General features: G+C 33.5%; 1 protein-coding gene across 8 annotated transcripts in view; it reads right to left on the bottom strand.

Annotated features, from left to right (window-relative positions):
• Positions 1-4,213: 4,213 nt before the first annotated feature.
• TCF7L2 (transcription factor 7 like 2) overlaps positions 4,214-22,587 on the bottom strand; it is a 207,401-nt gene continuing 189,027 nt past the window's right edge. For 2 of the 8 annotated variants that reach the window (XM_015814590.1, XM_015814591.1), the window contains exons 9-13: positions 21,593-21,752; positions 20,375-20,482; positions 14,485-14,533; positions 12,030-12,102; positions 4,214-6,420 (exon numbers count right to left, since the gene is read on the bottom strand). In XM_015814590.1, coding sequence (XP_015670076.1) covers positions 5,991-6,420; positions 12,030-12,102; positions 14,485-14,533; positions 20,375-20,482; positions 21,593-21,752 — 820 coding nt within the window. In that variant the 3' untranslated portion in view covers positions 4,214-5,990. Of the gene's footprint in view, positions 6,421-12,029; positions 12,103-12,689; positions 12,763-13,881; positions 13,933-14,484; positions 14,534-20,362; positions 20,483-21,592; positions 21,753-22,587 lie in introns of those variants that run through there. The other 6 variants (XM_015814586.1, XM_015814589.1, XM_029283892.1 and 3 more) reach the window with 6 other exon arrangements.

The following is a 22,587-nucleotide window of genomic DNA, read 5'->3' as shown; positions in this document are numbered from 1 at the left end:
AAAATTGCCTCCCAGCTCTTGAGAAAAAGATTTTCTTGATTTGAAGAAAATGATTTGACCTCTGTGACTGCATATATAGACATAACCATATAATTTCTTTTCTCTTTTTTGGACAAAAAGCACGAATATGGAACATTCTTGCTGTGGCTGTTTTTCAGTGCTTTTGGGGAGGACTTATCTTTGTTATTTCTTAGTAGTAGACATTTCTCTAAAACTACTAATCAGGCTTGGCTCTGCAGAGATTTTCCAAATCCAACTAGTAGCTAAGTGTCACCATTCTTAGTTAAACAAAAGTGTAAGAAAGCTGAATTGTAGAACTGTATATTTTTTCTCCATGATTAACAATTAATGAAAAAGTAATATAAAATTATATTCAATTGTTGTCTTTAACATATTGTCAGATCTATAGCCCACTTTTAGAGTCCATTATATCAAATAGGTTAAAACACATTAAAATATTTTACAGTAGGTAAACACATGCTGATATTGAGAGACTTGTTAAAGTAGTTCTAGTTAATTAAATATGCATGAATGCAACATATATGGCTAAAACAATATTTTGAAAGTAGAACAAATATTTTAGATAATAAATATATTATAGTAAATCAATGTAATTCTTACTATCATACTAAACCTATTTAAAATATCCCTTTCCTAAAATAAATTAATCCCATATAGGTAAGCTATTCCCTTTCCTTACTGTTTACTAATTCAGCATAAAATCTTTTGGAAATAAGGAAGTTGTTAAATCATTACTTATACAATCATTATACACTTAAGATTATTTATTCTGTTTATGTCTGAACTCAAAAGAAATTGTGTTCAGATTAGGCTCAGTAAGACAAATGAAAGAAATAAACACACAGCAGAACAAAATTCTTCTCCTAATACTCTATGTCTCCTAAATTTTGGAATATAAAACAGTGGGGGAAAGGAGAAAAAAGGGCAATCTAAGAAACTACAGTGCTGAATTAATGTTGGGAAAGACACAAAAATAAAGATATAAAGTATTGGAAGACTGTGACAATGGTCTCAGGACCACATCCATTGAATTCTGTATTTTGCATATGGAGGTTCTCAATCATTCAAGTCATAGTTGTCCCAAAAGTCCTGTTTCCAAAAGGCAACTGGACTTCCTTGGGTTTTTTTTTCTTTTAAAAATGTTCCTCTTTTCATCCAAGAAGCTTCACAACTAAAGAAGCTTCTTGGATGAGAAGCGAAATGTTCAAAGAGAAAAACCAAGAATGTCCAGTTGCCTTTTGGAAAAAGTACCTCTGGATCTGTCTTTTGTAGTTTCAGCATTCTCTCCTTTAATAGTCAGAGAGGTCTAGAAAGAATCCATTAACAGCAAATTAGTATAATAGCACTGTCTATGATACTGGAAGATGATAACTATATTGAATTAATAACCTAAATAAACCATAATGAAATGGGTGCATATATTTCTTAGTAGTTCTCTTGTCCTTTTAAGAGCAGCCAGGACCAGAATTTCACCAATGTAGATCTTTTAATACTTTCTTTCAGTCTAGTAGCAGATATTTAAGCAGTTATAATCATGTTCTAAAGAATATGTTGTTATTGAGCTTTGATCATTATCACTGTTTTAGTTTCACCTGCTTGGATGCTTATGTTAAATATACGCAAGATTTCCAAGAAAAACTGTTTTGGTTTTAAAAAATATTTTAAGCATTATGTTCCATCTTTTCTTCAGGATTTATGGTGGATTAGTAGTCATGGGTGCAAATATACTTTTTAAATAATTAAATAGGACAGAAATGGGTAAGAAGCAACTGGGAAGTGGCTATTCCACCTTATTTTAATGTCAGTTTGATGTCCTGAAAGATCATCGTGTTGAAATACAATGTCAAGTCACCAGTTTTGTCGGTATGATTTTTTTTTTAACCATTAAGTGAGAAGGCAAATAGATGTATTGAGATTTCACCCTAGTATTATCACTATATCACTACACAACCAAAGTTGGTTGGATAGTGTAATTGGAATTTTTTCCCCAAATCACAACATGGTTTCTTATTTCAGTTATAGGTAATGCAAATTAAAATATTTGCATTTCTTGATATTATAATATAAATAGTTCAAATTGAATAAAAATAAAATGGTGTGCCTAGTACTACCTCCAAATTATACAAGATTATTTAATATCACCTTTTTGTGATTACTTTAAATTTCATAGTATTTTTTAAGGTATTACCTGTATATCTTATCTGTAGTTTCTATATAGGACACTAGAAAAAGAAACACAGGATGTAATCCCTTCCGGTTTAAGTATTTCCATATCTCATAGGGAAAAACAAAATATAACAATATTAATTTTTATATTTTATCCATTATATCTTCTAGACTATTATGCTTTATGATCTCCAATACAGGTAATCTTCAATTTACAACAATTGGGATAGAAGTTCCATTGCTAAGTGATGTCAGCATTGAGATGCACCCGATTGTATTACTTTTTTTTTCTTTTTGCCACAGACATTAAGCAAATTGTATGGTTGTTAAGTGAACCCGGTTGATTGTTTTGTGAATCTGGCTTCTTCCTTTGACTTTGCTTGTTGGAAGCCCTCTGGGAAAGGTTGTAAATGTCAATCACATGTCTGTGGGATACTGCAACCATTGTAAATGCAACCTGGGTGACAAACAACGTGAGATTGATCGTGTAATTGTGGAGACTCTGTGAAGTGTAAGTCATAAGTTACTTTTTTCAGTGCTGTCGTAACTTTTGGTTGTTAAACTAATGATTGTAACTTGAGGACTACCCGCATAAATGCAAGTGGAAGGATGCCGCAGAACTATGCCTAGGTTCATGGTATTATTGCCCATAATATACAATTTGGAAACATATATACAATATATATATATATATATATATATATATATGTTGTAAATGTTAACTCTATTCATTTCTATGTGAAGAAATCTCCATTAAACTTAGCCTATGATTACATTGTAAAAATCTTCCAAAAGCAAAGCTCCCCTTACCATTCCAAACAGTACAAATTCTCCTTGTATACTTTTGGGCATAAATTCTAAAACAAATGTTCCAGAGAGACTTTTTCTTCATAGTGACATACTTTTCCATCACTTCCTAAAAAGTATGATGAATTTCTCTTATGAGAAAATAATGCAATAGAGAAGAAATAATAATGAAAACAAAAACAAAACTTGCTGCCAAATATAGGATGCATACATCGATGGAATAAGTGTCTTCTACAAAATGTGCAAATCTCTTAGAACTGATTAGCCTCATAGATTTTACCATGGGCCATTAAATCAGAAATGCCTAAAATTGAATTTAACAAATAAGCAATGGCAAGTCTTTGGCAGTAAGTCATTTCAACATTTTATGAGTTACAGATGCATTTTATCATTGCAGTCAAATACAGATGTTGCATCTGTTCTCCAATACAGGAAGCAATTTGTTTGTGCTTATTAAAAATCCAGAATGAAGACCGTGAGACAAGCACAAGGATTTAATGTAAAAAGAGAAATTCTTCCTCCTTCTAGTATTTGACATGGGACTTTTACAGTAAGCTCCAATCACAGGATTAGGCAAGGAAAGAAGGGTTATATGTTGTATAACTGAAGTCTGTAATCTTCCCATAATACAGGGAAATCTCCAGCTAAGCACCTTGGGCTCTTGAAGAAATGGTGGAATACAAATCTAACAAATAAATAAGGTAGAATGAGGAAAACTATCATCTTTTGCTTACTGCAAGAAATTATGGAAAGCAGAAGCACTGAAACTTATGTGCTTCTTCTTTTAATTGCTTCTTGAAACTACTAGAATTTCTTAGCTCTTTTAAAGGAAGCCCTATAATTTTTGGGGAAAAAAATGCAACTGTCCCAAAGATTGTCTAAAAGTAATTAGATCATGAGGTTGAAATTTGGGTACATACTGTGCATTTGGGCAATTCCTAGCAATAATTACCTGTCCCGTCTCTTATTGGTCCTGAGTCTATCACATATTGTTCTGAATAGAAAGCTTTCTACGCAGCCTTCAGGTTAGGCAATTAGTAAATATTTAATAACTATCCTTACCATAGTTGTTGACAGTTTATTCTGCAACCTATAAACACACAGATTACGTAGCTGTTATATAAGATGGAGGCAAAAAGTACATTGTTGGAAGACTTTTTGACTGTAGTGTAGACCAATGATTAAAGGAAGCCTATGGTAAATGAGCTGAAACTTTTCATCTGCACATACTAAGTTGCTTTTATTAATCCAGAACTGCATGCTACAGATACTGTACAGCATGGACATTTATTCATTACAAAAATGGCTTCCAAACCATTAAAATGAAAAATTGGAATAAGAGCAATAAAACGGAACAGTAACATCACAACTGTTAGAAAACATTCAAAGGATCCCTCCCCCCGCCAAAAAAATATGTCATAGTTAGCATCTTTAATAAACCAGAGAAGAAAACTGGAGACAGTTTTACAATAGCTTCATGTCAACTACAATGGCACTGGATGAACAGATGAACATTTCTTTCAGCTTTATACAGCATTTTATCTTTAAAAAAAATTTTTTTTTGCAACATCAACATGCCTAGGATTTTTTTAAACTTTGCTACCTACCTGTATGTAGTTAAGTGTACATAGAAGTGGCAGTCTGATTTTTTTTCCTTTTATGAACAGTCTAATATACAGAATTTGGCCCTTTAGGGTTTATACCTCTTCATTTTTAAATGCTTTCTGGACAATCTGCTACCAAACACATCTGTAATAGGTGACATTAAAAACTACGTACATATCTACCTATGTAACATCACAGCAAAACAGGATGAAGAAAAAAAATACAGTGTAAAAAAGTTGTTGTGGAAAGACAAAAATCACTGAGAATTTTGGCACATAAAGTTTTGCTCACAGCCTACAACTGGCAGGGAAATTTATTTGTATTCCAAAAGGAGACACTGCTGCATTTCCAACAGCATCACAAAAAAGTTCTGTGCTAAATTTTCAAGTCTTATTTCATGTAATGGCTTTAAAGCTTAATTTAAAAGCTTTATATACACACACATACATACTATTGATCCATCTGCAAATGTCCATTTGGTGGCAACTGCGTGATAGAAAACAAAATAAAGAATTAAAGTAAATAAAACAAAAAGAAATAAACAAAAATATATATAACATTTATACATAAACTTAAAAACCTTGTACAAATGGGTTGTTTTATATATATGGTGTGTACACTAAAAGGAAAAAAAACTTTACAAAACATCTGAAGGGGGGAAAAGGAAAACATTTAAAAAATGGACAACATACAGGTAACAAGCAATTTCTAAAGCAATAAATACTACTGGTCCAATAGCGTTGTGATACTTTTTAATTGAGTAGCATTCCCTCCCCCAAAAAGGACAACACCATGGAACAATGCATATTAACACATTTTAACCTTTGTTTCTGTACATTTAAACAATAACAAGTAACATCACAAGAAAAGTTGTATCACACAACGAAAAAAAATGAGAAAAAATTAGTGGCACTGCATTCATTGTGCCTTTAAATTTTTTTTAAAAACCAGATGTAAAATGATTGGTTCGCAAGCTCGTATTTAATACAAATAATAAAGAACCAACGCCTTCAACAAAGGCTGCTTCAAAATTGCTTCTTTTTTCATTTTTAAAATCAGTTCTTTGAAATTAAACTATTGGAACTACATAACAGTTATGTATATATATATTTATATGTATATATATATATATAATATTTTAAACGCTACAAAGACTTTAAACAGCTGTTGATAAAAATTTTGGCAGAATCATGAGGCTTTCTTTTCCATCTACATATTTAAAAAGAAAAAGAAATGAAATAACAATGGGTCAAATATTGACCAATGAACTTGATTGACATTAACTAATGTAGCCAGCCATATGGCACCATTTTTTTAAAAAAAAAATACAAATGAGAGAAAAAAAATCCTGACACAAAAATGAAAATAAAAAGAACACTCAGAAGCTAAAGCTATTCTAAAGACTTAGTTACAAGTGACAGGGGCTGAGGTTGACTCCCAGCCAAAGAATTATGGGAATGCAAAGAGGATGTTGATGGTTGAGCTAACGAAGGTGCTGATTGCTGTAGAGTGGCTGACTGATGGTCCAGTGCCCCGTTCTGACAATTACTAGCAGGCAGACCATTGGATTTGCCAGTTGAGCTTTCAGTCAGGATTATGGAGGATGGCTGAGGTGGCATCATTGAAAGGTGTGCCAATGGATCAGGTTTCAATGTAAGCGAGAGAGGCTGGGTCTGTTCAGTCTGTGGTTTTGAGTCTCTTGTGGGGGAGGCTACCATGTTAGGAGAAGATGGAGGAGAATCTAGTAGGCTTCCATCTGAAGAGGGTGGGCTGACGCAGCTGCCTTCACCTTGTATGTAGCGAACGCACTTTTTTTTTCTCCTAGAAACAGAAAAAAATATCTCCTGTAAGTACAAGAAATATGCTATTGAATTGTAATCAGAATAAGATTTTTTTTTAAAAAAAAAGACCAACAAATGATTGCTGGATTCCTTAATTACATCCAATGGGCTTACCAACATAATACTAGTTACTAGTGGACAATCATTATTTCAGAAGCCTTACTCTGCTATCTAGAGCAATTTGCTCTTTAGCCTATTTTAACAAAAAGTTTCAAGTTATTTTTGCCTTAAATGAATGCATTTTATTGTTTAATTCTGTACTTTGTATATTCTCACTTCATTAAACAACTACCGTATTGCAGATTCTGTGACTGATACCGAATCAATATTTTAAATTTCATTAAAAAATTACTTCTATAATTTTTAATTGTCACAAGGTTAACCTTTGATGGGCAATCAAGATACAAATGAAATAAATATCATTCTGTTAGATTAACTCAGGAATCTCCTTTCAGTGAGTCCTGCCTCTCATGAATCAAAAGTAGGTGAAGATGTATCACTTCTGAATGTTTCTGTTTAGAACCACACCATATTGAGTGAAAAAAAAAGTGTCAAGAGACAAAAAAGAAAAAGAGAAAGTAACAGGAAAAAATAAAAGTGGGGAATAAAGAAACAGAAAGATTAACAGAAGTATCATTCAAGTTAACAAGAATAACTGGTTGTATTACCTGCAGGGTTTATCGTATTTTTTTTCTTTTTTTGTAAGGATCGGTTGGGAAGATTTAGTTTCTACTTTGATTTATAGGAATGTCATTTGAATTCATTTTGGCAACTTGAAGAAAGTCTAAACGGTTGGTGCAGTGCACACAATGAGCATTATCATCTTAAAAGAGTAAATCAGCCCTATTATGTCAAGCCATAGTCCATGTCCCACTTATCAAACTTATATAAAGATGACACCTGTCCAATGCACAATGTAGCATCGTATTCAGAAGGTATGTCTATAGGGAGAACAAAAATAGGACGCCAACAATGGATGTAGCTTGTAGACCAAATATAAACCAGCCTTAGGAAATACTGGTTTTTCTTTGCTAAAAGTATTAATGAGGATATAATAAACTAACCAACTGAAAATAACTTGCACATTTGCTTTTATGAGAGCATTAGCTAATATTTTCAAAAAATGTAAAAAGAATAAAACTTCTGTTGCCATGGATACTACCCTAGGTTGCAGTTAAGTAGTATTCTGAGGGGGGGGAAAACCTGTATAGAATACAGGTTCCTGTTACCAGAAAGTTATTAGTATGAAGTCCAATAAAGGAATATGCAGTTTATTGTTGCTGTTTTTTATTTCACAGCTTTCCTTTCATTGCAGTGATGTTTGTTTGGGTGCAGCCCTTTGCTGCTGCAGCTTTGATCACAAATGATATGCAATGTTTTTTTTATTTTGAAGACCCGGGTTCATTTCTTTACACTCCCTCCCATCTAAAACCACAACCATTGGTGTAGACAATACTGAAGACGATGGACCAACCATTTAGTATAAAGAAGCTAACAGTCCATCTTAAAAAACATTAAAGAAATAAATCTTGGAATCTCACAATATTTGCTCCATATAGTTTTCATATATATTTGGAAAGTAGAAGACTAAACATTTTTTTCTCTCAATAGTTATATTTTCTGCCCCAAGCACATTCAATTGTTATGGGAATGGAGAATTTTTATCACACTAATGTACTGATACATGCTAGAAACTAAGGGTACCATGCATGTAAAATTTAAGAATGAAACCATTAAAACTGTAACAAATATCAGAAAATAACAGAAAAAGTCGAGATGGCAGGCAATAGCAAATCATGCTGTATTAAGGCAAGAAAAAGACAGAAAGAGCAATTTGGTGGGCTCTAAACAAAACCTTACTAAATGTCTCCTATACAATAATCACAACTATATTAGGCTGAAATTAATGTAGTTCTGATATCATGTCCTTTATGCCTTACTCTTTAATTAGTCCCTACAGGCAGAAAGGAGTCAATGCTACTGAACAAGTGTTTAAAGCAGCATTTTGGTTTTTTACCGACCCACGGGAAATGTGTAATATTATGCTAACACAGTGCTATTCATATTTGAAGAATTCATTCTATGAAGACATTTAGCATTTGACATGCAAAGTCTTGCCTGAACAAAGCAGTTTTCCAAGTAGTACAGAAGTCCCTGCAAGTAAATTTAATAGGGACCATGTGGATAATTTTTCATGCTATTGATAGAAGATTCTGGCAGGCCATGCAACACAAAGCATAGTTGTATACATGTTTATGGGTAAATGGGTATGTTTGAAAATATAATCCCTTTCCTTCCATCATCAACCTTACACATGCCTCTCTTTGCAGTCCTGGTTGCCAAAGATCAGGATAAGGATCAGTAGGAATAGGAAAAGTAACAAGAGTAGACATGTTCTTGTCCTGAGATGATAATGACATATTTCTACATTGAACATTTCATGTATAGTAGGGCTGGGATCAGTGCTCAAAATTTAGTTTCCTTCACTCTCTACCACCCAACTTTTCCTTGTTCAATTTAAATCTATTGCAATACTTAACCAAGGAAATACAAAACATACTAAGCCAATAGTGTAATCCAGAAACTTTATTGCAGTATTCTTTGCTGATGTTATGAGTTTGGTTGCTGCCAATTGTTTCTAAAAATCACTTCAAATTAAAACCAGTCTCTTATCTAGTATGAGAGCAAACCTATCTCTACATACTGAAAGACAGCAGGTACTAATGTGCCTTAGGATATGTGCAATTACTGCTGCACACCCCAATGAAATACATTAGCCATACACTTACAATTGGATTAATGTGCCTTGAATTCTGAAAGTGATTCTAGATGTTGCCATGTCTTTAATGAGAGATGTTTCTCTCTTTATTATTTTATTTATCTGAAGCATATTATACTTTCTCTACCCATAAACATTTCCAGAACAAATGATGAGCTTAGACCGTGTGCAGATTGCTCTTTAGAAACCCCTGTGCTATGATCATCCAAATTATAAAATAGGCATTTGCTTATTTTCTAGTTGATTCTATCTGAATCATTACTATGAGGAAAAAAAGAAGTTTGGCCATTGGATATTCCAATCAGGCTACCTCAGTATTTAATTATTCAGAATGTATTTATTTTCTTCAATATTTTCTTCATATATTTATTCATTTAAAAACACACACAAACATACTTAGGATGTTTCACTGAATATATCACCAGATAGATAATGTAGCTATTCCTTTTTTATTTCTGAATTACTGGAGTGTGGATAAAATATTTAACTTAAAATCATGTTCAGTTAAGCAATCTATATATCTTTGAACAAAGTGTTTAATGTACAATAAGTGGTATTTCATCCAGCATAGGAAACCTAAACCAAATGAAAACTGAGGGTACTTAGTAATTATTCTATAATTAGTTGCTTATCTACAGAAGTGGTATTAAAAATAAAATTCAAACAAACCTTTAATTTCAATGTTGTAGCCAAATGGGAATATGAAGAATAGACCACTATTCCTTCTGAGTGCAAGAAATCAATAAAGTGGACATCTAAGTTTTCTATAAATAGTGGCATGAGAGTAGCTGCTTGGTCTTACTTATTACTAACCTGAACCTGATTTTTCAAAAATAACATTATTATTTGACTGTTTGAGATCTACTCTATTGATGAACTTGCAGTATATTAATAAAGCCGCATGGTGTTTCAGGCCCGTGATCTACTATTATTTATTGCATTTTTTAAAAAATCTACAAGACTTAATTTACACACATTATAGCTTCCAGATCATAGACTGAACAATGATTTTTCATCCAGCTGAAATTATGTTCTATTAAAAGAAGCATGTGCTTTTTAATGTGCACAACTCAAGGATAGTATACTAAAAGCATTCTACATCAATAACAAGAAACTTTAAAATTGGAAATTCCAGTTACAATACATGATTAATGAAAGATGCTACTGTAATTTAGAGTAATGACAGTAAGCTGGAAATTACATCTGATAATCAATGCCATCCCTTTCCGCTCTTCTCTCAAGATATGGCTCACACAAAGGGTTTTTTAAAGGCCTTGCACTGGATCAGAAACTATATTCTATTATCCCTTTTTGCAAGCCAGGATAGAGTAAATATGGCAACGAACAGATGTAATGTCTAATGGAAATGCCTATGCCAAAATCTTTATTAGCATACATATTCTATTACTCAAATAAGTGAATCTTTTCTCCCTGCTGCTTTTGTGGCTATAGCCAATTGGATGAAATCAACACTGTTGGCCTTTCCCAGCTCAAATCATATGGCCTTACTGAGTACAAATTTGGAACACTACTCAATATACCATGTTTAATTAATACAAGATTAGATGCCTTTGGTCACATATGTTTTAGTGTAAAATTTAGGCATTTAATATCTGACTTGATAACAGCATTTGCTATTATTATTGCTTCTCACACAAATCATAGTTCTTAAGCATGCATGGAAAATTACAAGATATAAGTGAAATTCAAACCCCTCTCCCCAGGACTATGCATGGACTTTATCTATTAATTAGATGTATCATTTTCAATCCATGTGTATAGTTCAGCATCACAAAACTAATAGAACTGGCATGCATATAACATGAATAACTGCTCTACTTTCTAAAAAAAGGAATGAAGCATATGATAGGGATGTGAATCAGAGGGGAAGGTGAAGAGGGAAGCACTACATACAGAAAAGAGTGTGTGTCAGATTGAAATACCTACCATCATAATAGTCCAAATTCAAAGACTGCTTGGATCAGAACAGAGAAATAACAAATTTAACCATATTAGGGGAAAAATGCAGAAAGAAAGATAGCTTGCTTCCCTTCACCACGTACCTACAGAATTTACCAAGGGAGCTTAAACCTGCAGAAGGTTGTTTCAATTGTTGTTTTTGGGTGCCTTTAATTTTCAACTTGAATTAACAAATGCACTAGTATAAATATTTCTTCTGGGTGACCTCTGTATGTGCCAACGATACATTTTAGTAATAAGATGAACATCAGATCGATTGATGAATTTCTTTCCCATAGTTGTGCCCCCTTTTATTGCATAAATGACATGCCAAAAGTAGAGCAGAGCATTGGAGAAGGAGAAGATATAAAATCGTTCCACTACTAAAAAGCCATTCATCATTTGAATGATTCAACATTATGAGTTGTAAAATCCCAATTGGCATCTTCTTTGTTCAGGTCTGAATATATCATGTTGCAAATAATAAAGCCTTTTAATATCCTTTGGAGACTCTAGACATTCACAGAGATCCTTAGGTAAATGTTTATTTAACACAAGAAATACTGAAGTTTCTTGCTTGGATAAAAAAAATGTGAGTTACTTCTCCACAGATGTGCACGTGTGCATAACCAATCCAGTTCAGCTATCAAAAGAGAAATTATTGTTCAAGGAAGAAAATTCAATTTGTATTGAATCAGCAAAGAATGTTGAAGATCAAAATTTATTAGCAATCTGATCTCACAGAAGCAAGGAAGAGAGCAGGAAGAGGAAAGGGTTAAAAATAAACCACACATGTAACACTAAGATGACAAAATTCATTTATTTCCCCAAAGGCCTAATGGGTTATATACCTGCACGGTTTGCACCATAAAGTCTGTCGGTCAAGCCCGAACAATGCCCGACACTTCTTTGGAGTATTTGCATCTGTTAGCACAAGTAAACATAAAAAAACAACAACAACACAATGGTGGACAGAGCTCAGTTGGATGCGAAATCTCAGCTACAGCTAACATTTCACTCAGTTCACTGCCAATCTCTCAGACCAAAGGGCATGAAAGAAAGAGGATCTCTGCAAGGTGACACACACCTACAATGCCTACACCTGCTGTGCATTCCTTGACTTAGCCCTGTGTCTTCTCTGCTGAACTGCTGCACTGTGATATCAAAAGATGTTTGGCAATGTTTTCTAACAATGTATGCAACTTTCCAGAGAGGATGATGGAACTGTGTGTGCAAGTCTAGGCTGATGCTGTCTTACAGTGGGATTTTTTTTCAGCTAGCGGCAGTGACAAGGAGGGGAAAAGGAAACAAAATGGGTGAAGGAGAGCAAAATCCTTTAAACAGAACGAGAGGATCATTCACAGCAGCATTCCACTCCCTTTTGTGCTCTAGATCACAACACAGAGCTACAAAGCAACGAAGCAGGAGGAAAGGGAAGGGCAGGGAAAGTACCAAATAAACCAGCTGCAAAACCAGCCATTGCAAGTTGAGGGGGGGAAGACTATACACACCTGCAGGGACCGCACCAGTTATTCTGTTGATCAAGGCCAAAGCGCGCTCGGCATTTCTTAGGAGCGCTCAGGTCTGAATGAGGTCAAGAAAGAAGCGAGCAAAAAGAGAGAAAAAGAGAGAAAAAGAAAGAGAGAGAGAGAAGATAAAAAAAAATAAGAAAAAATAAGAAATAAAAATAAAAATAAGAAGGAAATAAAATCAATGACCTCATTATTAACTGTATAATATAAACTTTTGATTGTTCATTTCTTTTTTTTTTTAATAATAGTGATTATTGCATTTATCAAACTATTGAGATTAGCTGTTGCAATTAAAGCTGCAGTATCCCTGGAAAGACTGTCTATAAAAAATAAACTTTAACCAGTTAAGAGGCACTGAAAAGGCACCCATCAACGGTTCCTTCATAAGCTCCAGATGCAAAAGGAGCTATATGAGAACAAGGCTTGATGGACTGCATACTTGGAGTAAGTATTAAACACAAAAAAAGCCGGGGAGGGGCAGTTCAATATGAAGATCTACAACATGCTTTCTTTTTTAAACTGAAACAAAATGGAATAAAAGAAAAGTTTCTTTTGAGGAGGCAAGTGTGTGTGGGGGATAATGCAGCTTTGAAGTAAACATTCCATTTATTGTTCTTTTATTGTTTTTAAAAATGGTTCAGAATAAGCAGATAGCAAAATGGATATGTTAGTTTCAGCCAGAAAGAAAATGATTGGAAGCATGGAAGCAAGCAGTATGCAAGTAAAGCAGAGAATAGCCATGAATATGTTGGAGTAGAAATGGAAAATAATTTTTTTTTAAAAAAAAATATTGTGGTTGCATGCTGGCATAAGAAGACTTAGTGGGTGCCGTGTGAAATGCCATTAGATTAAGGAGGTTCATTATTAAGGGTTTTTCAGTTTAGATCAGTCTCTTTAAAGAAATACTGCATATTCAATTTGCACAGTTAGTACAACTGAGTTACTTTTACTGCATTACTGTTTAATTGCCATTGCAATGAATAACAAATCAGAAGCAAAACAAAACTATCAATCATAGAATATTATAAATATACATGTATGCTACAAATGTGTGAATGATTATGGTTATGTCTGTGTTTAAATGTTAATAAAATTTAAAATGGCAGGAGGAAAAAAAAATGTAAAGCAATTTACAAAACTACTTTTAAATGGCTGAAAATGACATTAGCACCTGTAATCGGAGGAAGTGAAAGGCAAGGATTTAGGAAACATTCGCTGTGTTCTGAAAAAAAAGAACAAATTATACAAAGGCTTCAAGGAAAAAAAATTAATCAGGGTTTTTTCCAAAATTGACTATGAGATTGCCTATGCAGTATTTCTAATTTTCTAGAGAGAATGGCAAACCTCCTTAATTTTTTAAAAAACAATGGCTGCAATTTATCACTGTAAAGGCATGCATCAGATCACACAGGTACAGCCCAAATTAATGTCAAACTCACAGATGCGCGCACACACACAGACACACGCAGACACAGCAAATATCTTAGGTAAAATGCCATATGCATTAACTGACTATGGCGCTATGGTAAACGGATTTGCAGTTATTAAAGAAAAACGTGACTACTATTGCAGGAGTATCCATGCACGTATTTGGCTACAGGTTTTAAAAGGCAAGTGGTATCAAACCAATTTTAGTAGTATTTAAAACCCAGCAGGAAAAAGCTGGATGGACTAATGGACTCCTAAGAAATAAAGCTACAAGCTTTCTTACTTTCTAATTAGGAGATTATGGCCTTCCTTGCTTCTATAAGGAAGAAATACAAGTTTTACTTACCATTGGTTTCTCCTGGCTGCTTGTCCCTTTTCCTCTTCTTCTTCTTTCCCTGAATGAAACATAAATACATGAACAGATTGTTACAAAAGCATCTTACAAAAGGAAATGAGGGAAAATGGCTATTTTGCAATACTTACAACAACGCTGTAAACCACTAAAAACACACACACAGTTAAATGGTATAATAATAATTTAAATTATACTCCTTCTTTTGAACATTTCATTCCATTCATAAGGATAATGCAACCATTCCCAAAATTGATAGCTTAACACAATGACTGATATAGTCTAAAAAAAGAAATGTATGGATAAGGATTGATGAAACAGCCGTGACACACAAATGCAGCTAGTCTTGCAAAAAGAGTTAAGAAACAAAACAGTAAAGCATGTTAAACATACAGTAGACCATTTCTCACTATAACTGATTAGAAAACTATAATGTGTAAACAAGTAGTAGTGTAACTGATGACAGTAAATAATAGGGAAAAGATGGCATTCAAAAGTACAGATGGACATATCTAACATTTAGTTTGATCCTTAAAATGTCAAGCTCTTTCCATCCTGCATAATTATATCCTAAATCAGCATCTTAGCACGGTTAAATAAACTGGGGTTTCACTGATATCTTTAAGAATTAAACATAAATAAGGATTATCATGTCCTTCCACATTCAGCTCTTCTTTCCAACCTCATTTGCAGAGAATTTAGGATTTTGGAAATATTTCATAAATATGAACCAAGTGAAGCTCACTACATCTACATTACAAATGTTTGTGAAATATGAATCAAAACAAAAATGAATTGCAAAATAGTGCCAAGTAAGGGCCATTTTCCAAAACATTATTACTTAGATACAAAAAGATGGAAATGCTCTGTATAGTAAATTATATTTTGCTGTAGAACTTCAGGAAATTGTATTGGCATTCATGTAACTTTATAAAATGACCCAAAAAAGTTTCATTGTGTATGAAAAGGAACATTTTGTAGCTTTGGTAATAAATACACTTTTTTCCCTCTAAGCAGTAAATAAATAAAATCTACTAACTTTAAACTTTTGTTGGCCTAGGCCAGGGGTAGGCAACCTTGGCTCTTTTATGACTCGTGGATTTCAACTCCCAGAATTCCTGAGCCACCTGAGTTGAAGTCCACGAGTCATAAAAGAGCCAAGGTTGCCTACCCCTGCCCTAGGCTACAAACAACATGATGGCCCATTAAACTTTCCCTTCAAAAACAAAATAATAATGGAAATGTACAAGGAAGTGACACAGCTAAAATACTCTGTCATTTCCCTTGAGAATGAGCATCATACTGTCAGAGTGAGAGTTTGTCCTTAATGAAATTATGGCTGTAAACATAAGGATAATGGTTGGCAGGGTTTTTTCCTATATCTGTCACGTCTTCTTTTCAATAGCTCTGGTGTAGTTACCACTTCAACAATTCAATTTGGGTTTGTATTTGGCACGTCCACTATGATGTTTATGCTACCTGGAATGTACCAGCAAGTGCAGGAGTTGTGAATGTTCCTTTTGAAGATACAGCTCCTACAGGTATCCAGGCACAAGGCCTTTGAACTTGCTTCTCTTTCCTCATTCAGGTGGTAAACTGCAACCCTGCTGTTTTGGATGTAACAGACAAAGTCTTGTTCAGGAGAATTTTTGGTGACAGAAAGAAGGCTGTGTATTTGGTTCCTTGTTTAGTTAAAATTTAATGCGCTACTGGGAATACTGTAACAAGTGAATAAGGACTGACTGTAGCAAAGGCCCAGTTTCACTTATACCTTTCATGGGCTGATTTGTGGAGTGGAACTGGGATATACTTTCATCTATGGCATCCCTGGAGATTAATACTTCAGAGGTTCCTGTGCTAAAAACTCAGTTGTATTGGTAGCAACTTAAATTTTAGCTATACATACATCAATTACTAGGGAGATAGTTAAGTGCTTTAGAATATAAAATGCAAAACCGATGTTCAGAAGTTTATGGCAGCCATTAATGTGTTATCCAAAATATCGATCAACTTTAAAAAGCAGCATAGATGGTCCACAACTTACAACAGTTTGTTTGTTGACCATTAAAAGTTACAACAGCACTGAAAAAAGTGACATATGACCATTTTTCACACTTACAATCATTGCAGCATCCCTGTGGTCACATGAACAAAATTCAGACGCTTGGCAACTGACTCATATATATGATGGCTAAAGTCTCCTGGGGTCATGTGATCACCTTTTGTGACCTTCTGACAAGCAAAGTGATTTGGGAAGCCAGATTCTGTTAACAACCATGTTAATTTAATAAATGCAGGAAAGATTGTAAAATGGGACAAAACTCACTGAAAAACTGTCTCATTTAGCAACAGAAGTTTTGGGCTCAAATATGGTTGTAAGTCAAGGACTACCTGTAAGATATAGCCTCTATTTAGTGGCCCATTTGACAGAAAGGATATTTGCTAAATACAAATGTTCATTAGATCTGAAATGTTCGTAATTTGCAATATATGTAAATTGTTCATACAAATTTTGGATTTATCCATTAAACCTGAATGATTGTTTGCTAAATAATGGTGAAGTATGGACTCAAATTTTGTCCAATTAATTAAAAACCCATTAAATTGATGACTGCTAAATTAAGATTCTACTGTATTAACTAGTAGCGAACAAAATGATATAGGCTAATATTATGCTAACATAAGAATTCCTTATAGCACAAACATTTTTTTCTCCCTCCATTGTTAATACATATCATAATTTTATAAATCCCTTTCTTATTAATCCTTTTGTTATATTTCTTAACATAAAATCATAACCTCTTAAACCTATTTTTGCAAAGACTGTTTCTTTGATCATTTTAGGTTCCTTTTTTCCAGTTTCTTGTGTCCTTTAAAAACAGGAAACCAGAAACAAATACTAGCATTCATTTTATATATATTTTATCTTCTGTCACTTTATTCATATTTCTCCACAGCAAATTTTATTTCTTTACTAATACAAATACCAAGCAGTCATTTTTAATGAACACTTTACCTTGAATCCATTATTTCTTTAACAAATAAGAATGAACTGAAATGCCTAAAGACTGATTATTGTATAATATATCTGTTATGCTGTTCCATTGATTTTAATCATCTTATTGTTATTTGGAATATAAAAATGTCCTTACATTGTATGAGTCTTATTATTAGGGAAATAAAAATGGCTAATGGCATACATATGTTGGTAGTTTAAGATGTCTACTAACTGAACTAAAATTGAGATTTTTTTTGGAAAACAAACCAATAATACATTTTCTAGTGTTTATATAATTCTTATTCCAGATGGCAAAAGTTAGTATCTGAAAGTTGACTATTCAAACATTTGGTTCCTAAAATATTATTTTGCCTAGATTTATGAAAAAGTACATAATAAAAATGTCAGGGCTTCAAATTCCAATGCCATTATTTGTGCAATATATAAATAGAAGGTGAATGAGATGTAGGTGTCCATTTACACAGAAGACCCATCCTACATTTATTATCTTTCTATTTACATAGAAAAGCTGCTGTCCAAAGGAAGCCTGTGGAAGTCAATAAATTCCAATCAACATTGCAAAAAGATAAAACCCCAACATATCTTATGGTTGTACTGAGCTCTCCTACCCCTAATATGCAGGAAAGTTCCCCTTGAATGTCAGGTGGGGATGGAACTTAAAGCTGCTGGGAAATGCCTCAGCTTTCTTTGCCTATCTTTTTCAGCTTCAGTTAGAAAGAAATTTTCAGTGGTTCCACATGGAGGACAACTATAAAGGTCCCAATGTCCCAAAGGTCCCACTGAACATGCTCATATGTCAGAGGAGGAGGAGGAGGTGGAGGAGGAGGAGAATATGTTTCCTGAAAATCTTTCAAGTCTTGCAGCATGGCCTTGTGAATTTCAAGAGGAAATCAGACTACACAGTAGCAAGAGAATTTCAGTTTAACTCCTAGTAGCAACTTTGAACTTGGAATTAATATACTCTTGGGTTGCAAAGAAAATTATATCACAGAAGGTCACAAGCACTGCTATCTGCTTAGAAGCGGGGAAAAAGCTAGAGGCAATAGAAACAAATTTTAATAAATGGGAAAGGCATGGATTTGGAAAGGATAATGTGAACATTTTGATACCACATATGGGTTGCTAGTGTTTAAAACAAAACCTTCATCTATACTCAGAAACAGAACTCTTTGTATGTTGCTTGATGATATCTGCTTGACATGATTGGCTGGCCATGTAAATGTTTTAAATAAATGTATAAATAGATAATCTATGTGTTTCTATGTAGAAACTTGTTAAAATAAACTAAGCAGAAACACAGTCTCAAACAGATTCATAAGAATAAATTTAAGGAATATTGTTAAGTTACTGAATTTGATTTTGCAAAATGGTCTAGTTAATATGCAAACAAACTGTCTCCTATAAGGGAGAATAGATAGAATAATTTAAGTTATATAATTTTTCATGTTTGAATAGCGTGTCATTGCTAAAATTTCCCTTTCCCTCTTTTTGGCAGTTGGCTATCTTAAGAACTATGAACTTCTGAATTATATCTTTTTGAAAAACCGGTTGGTTAAACAGGATATCAAACTCTACATTTACCTGCAGAACATGTGCAAAATGCTTTATTTAATCAGGTCAGATAGGATATTTACCCCAATTTTTATTTTTTTAGTTTCAGCATTTAGGCAAATTAGCATTTATTTTTATTGCCTTTACCAGGCAATGTATTTATTTGTTTTTTTTATTTAAAATGGTTTTTATAGCTGCCCAATACAGATACAAATCTACCACATAATTTAGTCATTTTTTGGTGATAAAATAGGACAGAGTTTTATATAAACAGATCAAAATTTTCGACTTATATTCTACAAATTGCTAGCAAAAATATTTGAGCTCTATTTAAAATTTGTATTAACACTTATTGGAGTATTTGTGCTTTGCTTTGTTTTTGATTTGGATTGGTTTTATTAGGTAATAAATGGTCGATACTGATGCAATTCATTTACTGGGAGATTCCTATTGCATGTTATGAAATACATTCATATTTCAGTCACAAATATATGGAAATAAACAATCATGAATGTAGACTGATGGATCAGATATAGATCTTCATATCCTCCCTCTACATCAAAACACACATTCAGCCATTTCATCCAAGCTTAAATGAATACTGGAGAGTAAAATGTTCGTTCACAATGTATCAGCAAAGTTAACACATAGTCAGAATTATGTATGATGCACAGTGATCTCTTCAGCCAAGCTCCCAATTCAGGATCTTTCAAAGGAAAACTTAGATAAGAAAGGGGCTAAATAACAAAGAGCCAATACAAGGTAATTGATAAGCCAATATCATTTTAAACAAACTGTGATCATGACAGACAATTGTACAATGAAGTAAAATATAAAACAGTAGAGGGTGGAATAATTTATTTAGCCCCACTTGAGAGCAAGACTTCCAACAAATCTTTGCCTTCTCTGAAGCTAGGGTAAGCCATTCTTCCACTTTCCACCATACTCTCACACAGGTATGCAACAAGGCACTCAATTTTGGGGGTTGGAGAAAGAGATGAAGGTGAGAATAGAAAGAGAACTGTATCATTATTATTATTATTGTTACTATCATTTTGGTAAAGTATAAAAAAAATTGTTCTGATAGAATATAAATTCTGCAAGAAACTTGTTCTCACCAAACTTTACTGACACACCTCTATTGAATGGGTGCCAATTGTATCCAATTGAGTTGGCGACAGAACGGAAACATCCGCTATAATTACCGGATTGCTAGTCCTTGTCTTTCGTGTGTGGGCGTACTTCAGCAGATTACAGCAGTACTTTTCTACAAGCTCTACTACTGAAAAGAATTCTACCTACATAGCCACCTACATAGTTATCCCGTGCGGACCAGCCGGGGTAAAGCTGCATGTGAAGTTGTCGTTCCTTTCTGGCTAATTCATAATATTTTGCTTGTTCTTCTCTAGATAGTGCATGCCACTGTAAAAAAAAAAAGAAATAGAGCCACAATCAAAAGAGTATTTAGTACTTCTTAGAAAGCTACATATGAACATATCAATAAATATGGATGACACATTGTTTGTTATTGATAAAAAGTCTACTATTAGTTCAGTCAAGTTTCAATTAATTGCCATTTAGGAAAAAGGAAAGGTGTAGTATCGCAAGGATTAAATTTGTACTAAGCTATATTTTGAGTGAGACATGCAGGAAATGGCCTTCAAACACTTTAAATTACAATGTACCATTTCATATCATTCTAGAATACCTTCCTAAGGTAAAACAACAAGAAAAAATAAAAACTGTAGTGCATACTTTCAATGATGTATGGCTCGTCTGCACAGCAAAATTGTTCAACTTTCAACATAACTTTGGGCCAGTCAGTCTCACCCCTAGAAAGAAGGCATGGCCAGTTCCAAAAACACTGCCAATGACTGCTTGGTTTTGAGTTGAAGTAATTTGGGGTCATAGCTGGCTATAAGTCCTAAAATTAGTAATAGTAGAAGTAGTAGTAGTAATTCTACATTATTATTAGTTTTGTTGCTAAATTATGATTCTTAGGCATCTACTTATCAGATTTAGGGTTCTTGCATCTAGAGATTCCAACATTAATGTCTAAAACTTTGTGGATGGGATGTTCCTGTTCCAAAAGGGTACAAATATGGATCATAAATTGAATCCAACCACTAAGGTATTTTTAAAAACCAAGAGAAATAAAAAAGCACACCAAATATTTTCAAAAATGGAGGCACCAGATTTGGTTGGCAAATGAAGATGAGAAGGCAGTGATAACATTCAAACCTAAAATCAAGGGAAGCAGGGAAAACATCTATTGGCATTAGATAGCAATTAGTTATGCCATAGAAGTGTAACTACATATAGATGTAATAATCATCTATATGTTACCCTAAAACATAAGGAAATGCCAAAAGCCCATCATGCTAGAGCAACAAAGTCAGAAAAAGGCTGCACATTCCATGGGATAGGCATAATCTCCCCTGAAGTAAGTTTATGGATTGGGTCTTTTTATTTTAGACATCTTGCTTGTTTCATTCAACAAGGTTTGTACGCATACCCTGACTAGTTACCTACCCTTCGACCAAGAATCTGATTGATGGCAGCACTCTCTTTCAACGTGCATTCTGCTACAACTTTCGCTCTCATTTCCTTCATATACAACATAAACGCATTAAGAGGTTTCTTTATGTGTGGTTTCTTTTTCTCCTCTTCTTTTTTGGAGTCTTGATGTTTTCTAGACAGTTGACAAGAAATAAAAAAACAGAACTTGCATGACATTATACATTCTATATTTTAACCTCTTCTCAAATAAAACCATAGCAACAAGTAAATGATTTTTTTTATTTTTCTTACATTTGAAAATCTTCCAAGAAGGTTTAAAAATGGGACATTTTATCGAATGCAGGAAATAGTCTATTTAATTTATAGAACTGCAATTTATAACCCATCTATCTATCTATCTATCTATCTATCTATCTATCTATCTATCTATCTATCTATCTATCTATCTATCTCTATCTATCATTTAATATACACATAATGAATAGGGCTCCTGCAAGATAGTATGGTACTACTATTTCACAAGAATGGTAAATTACATTGTTGCCTTTTCATTTATTTCATCAGAATGGGTAGTATATGTCCTGCAATAATATTAATGGCTCAGAGCAGAAAAAGATCTTTTAAGGTGGTATAAATAGTTTAAATAAAAGGCATTATGGGATAGTCTCAGTAACTGAAAATAAAATCCTCAGCCATGCAGGATGGAAACAGAAGGTTTAGCATAGTATAAATAAGACTGTACTTGGTCGAAATAAACATAATGTTCATTTGATTATTCTAACGTTGACCAATAAATACACTATTTGATTTTATAACAAATGTATATGAATCATGATTCAGTTTATAGGATTAAAACATAGATAACAAATATTTAAGGCTGTATACATTAATCAGCAACCCATAATTACAGAAATGAGATTCCAGACTGTTCCAACTGCACTGTTTATGATATTGACTCAGTGCATGTTTGATATGTATTTCACATGTGAAAGCATAAATATGCTTTT

The sequence above is a fragment of the Protobothrops mucrosquamatus genome, unplaced genomic scaffold, assembly GCF_001527695.2.
Source record: "Protobothrops mucrosquamatus isolate PMUCROS unplaced genomic scaffold, P.Mucros_1.0 scaffold266, whole genome shotgun sequence".
NCBI lineage: Eukaryota > Metazoa > Chordata > Lepidosauria > Squamata > Viperidae > Protobothrops > Protobothrops mucrosquamatus.
This window is presented reverse-complemented; position numbering and strand designations above follow the sequence as displayed.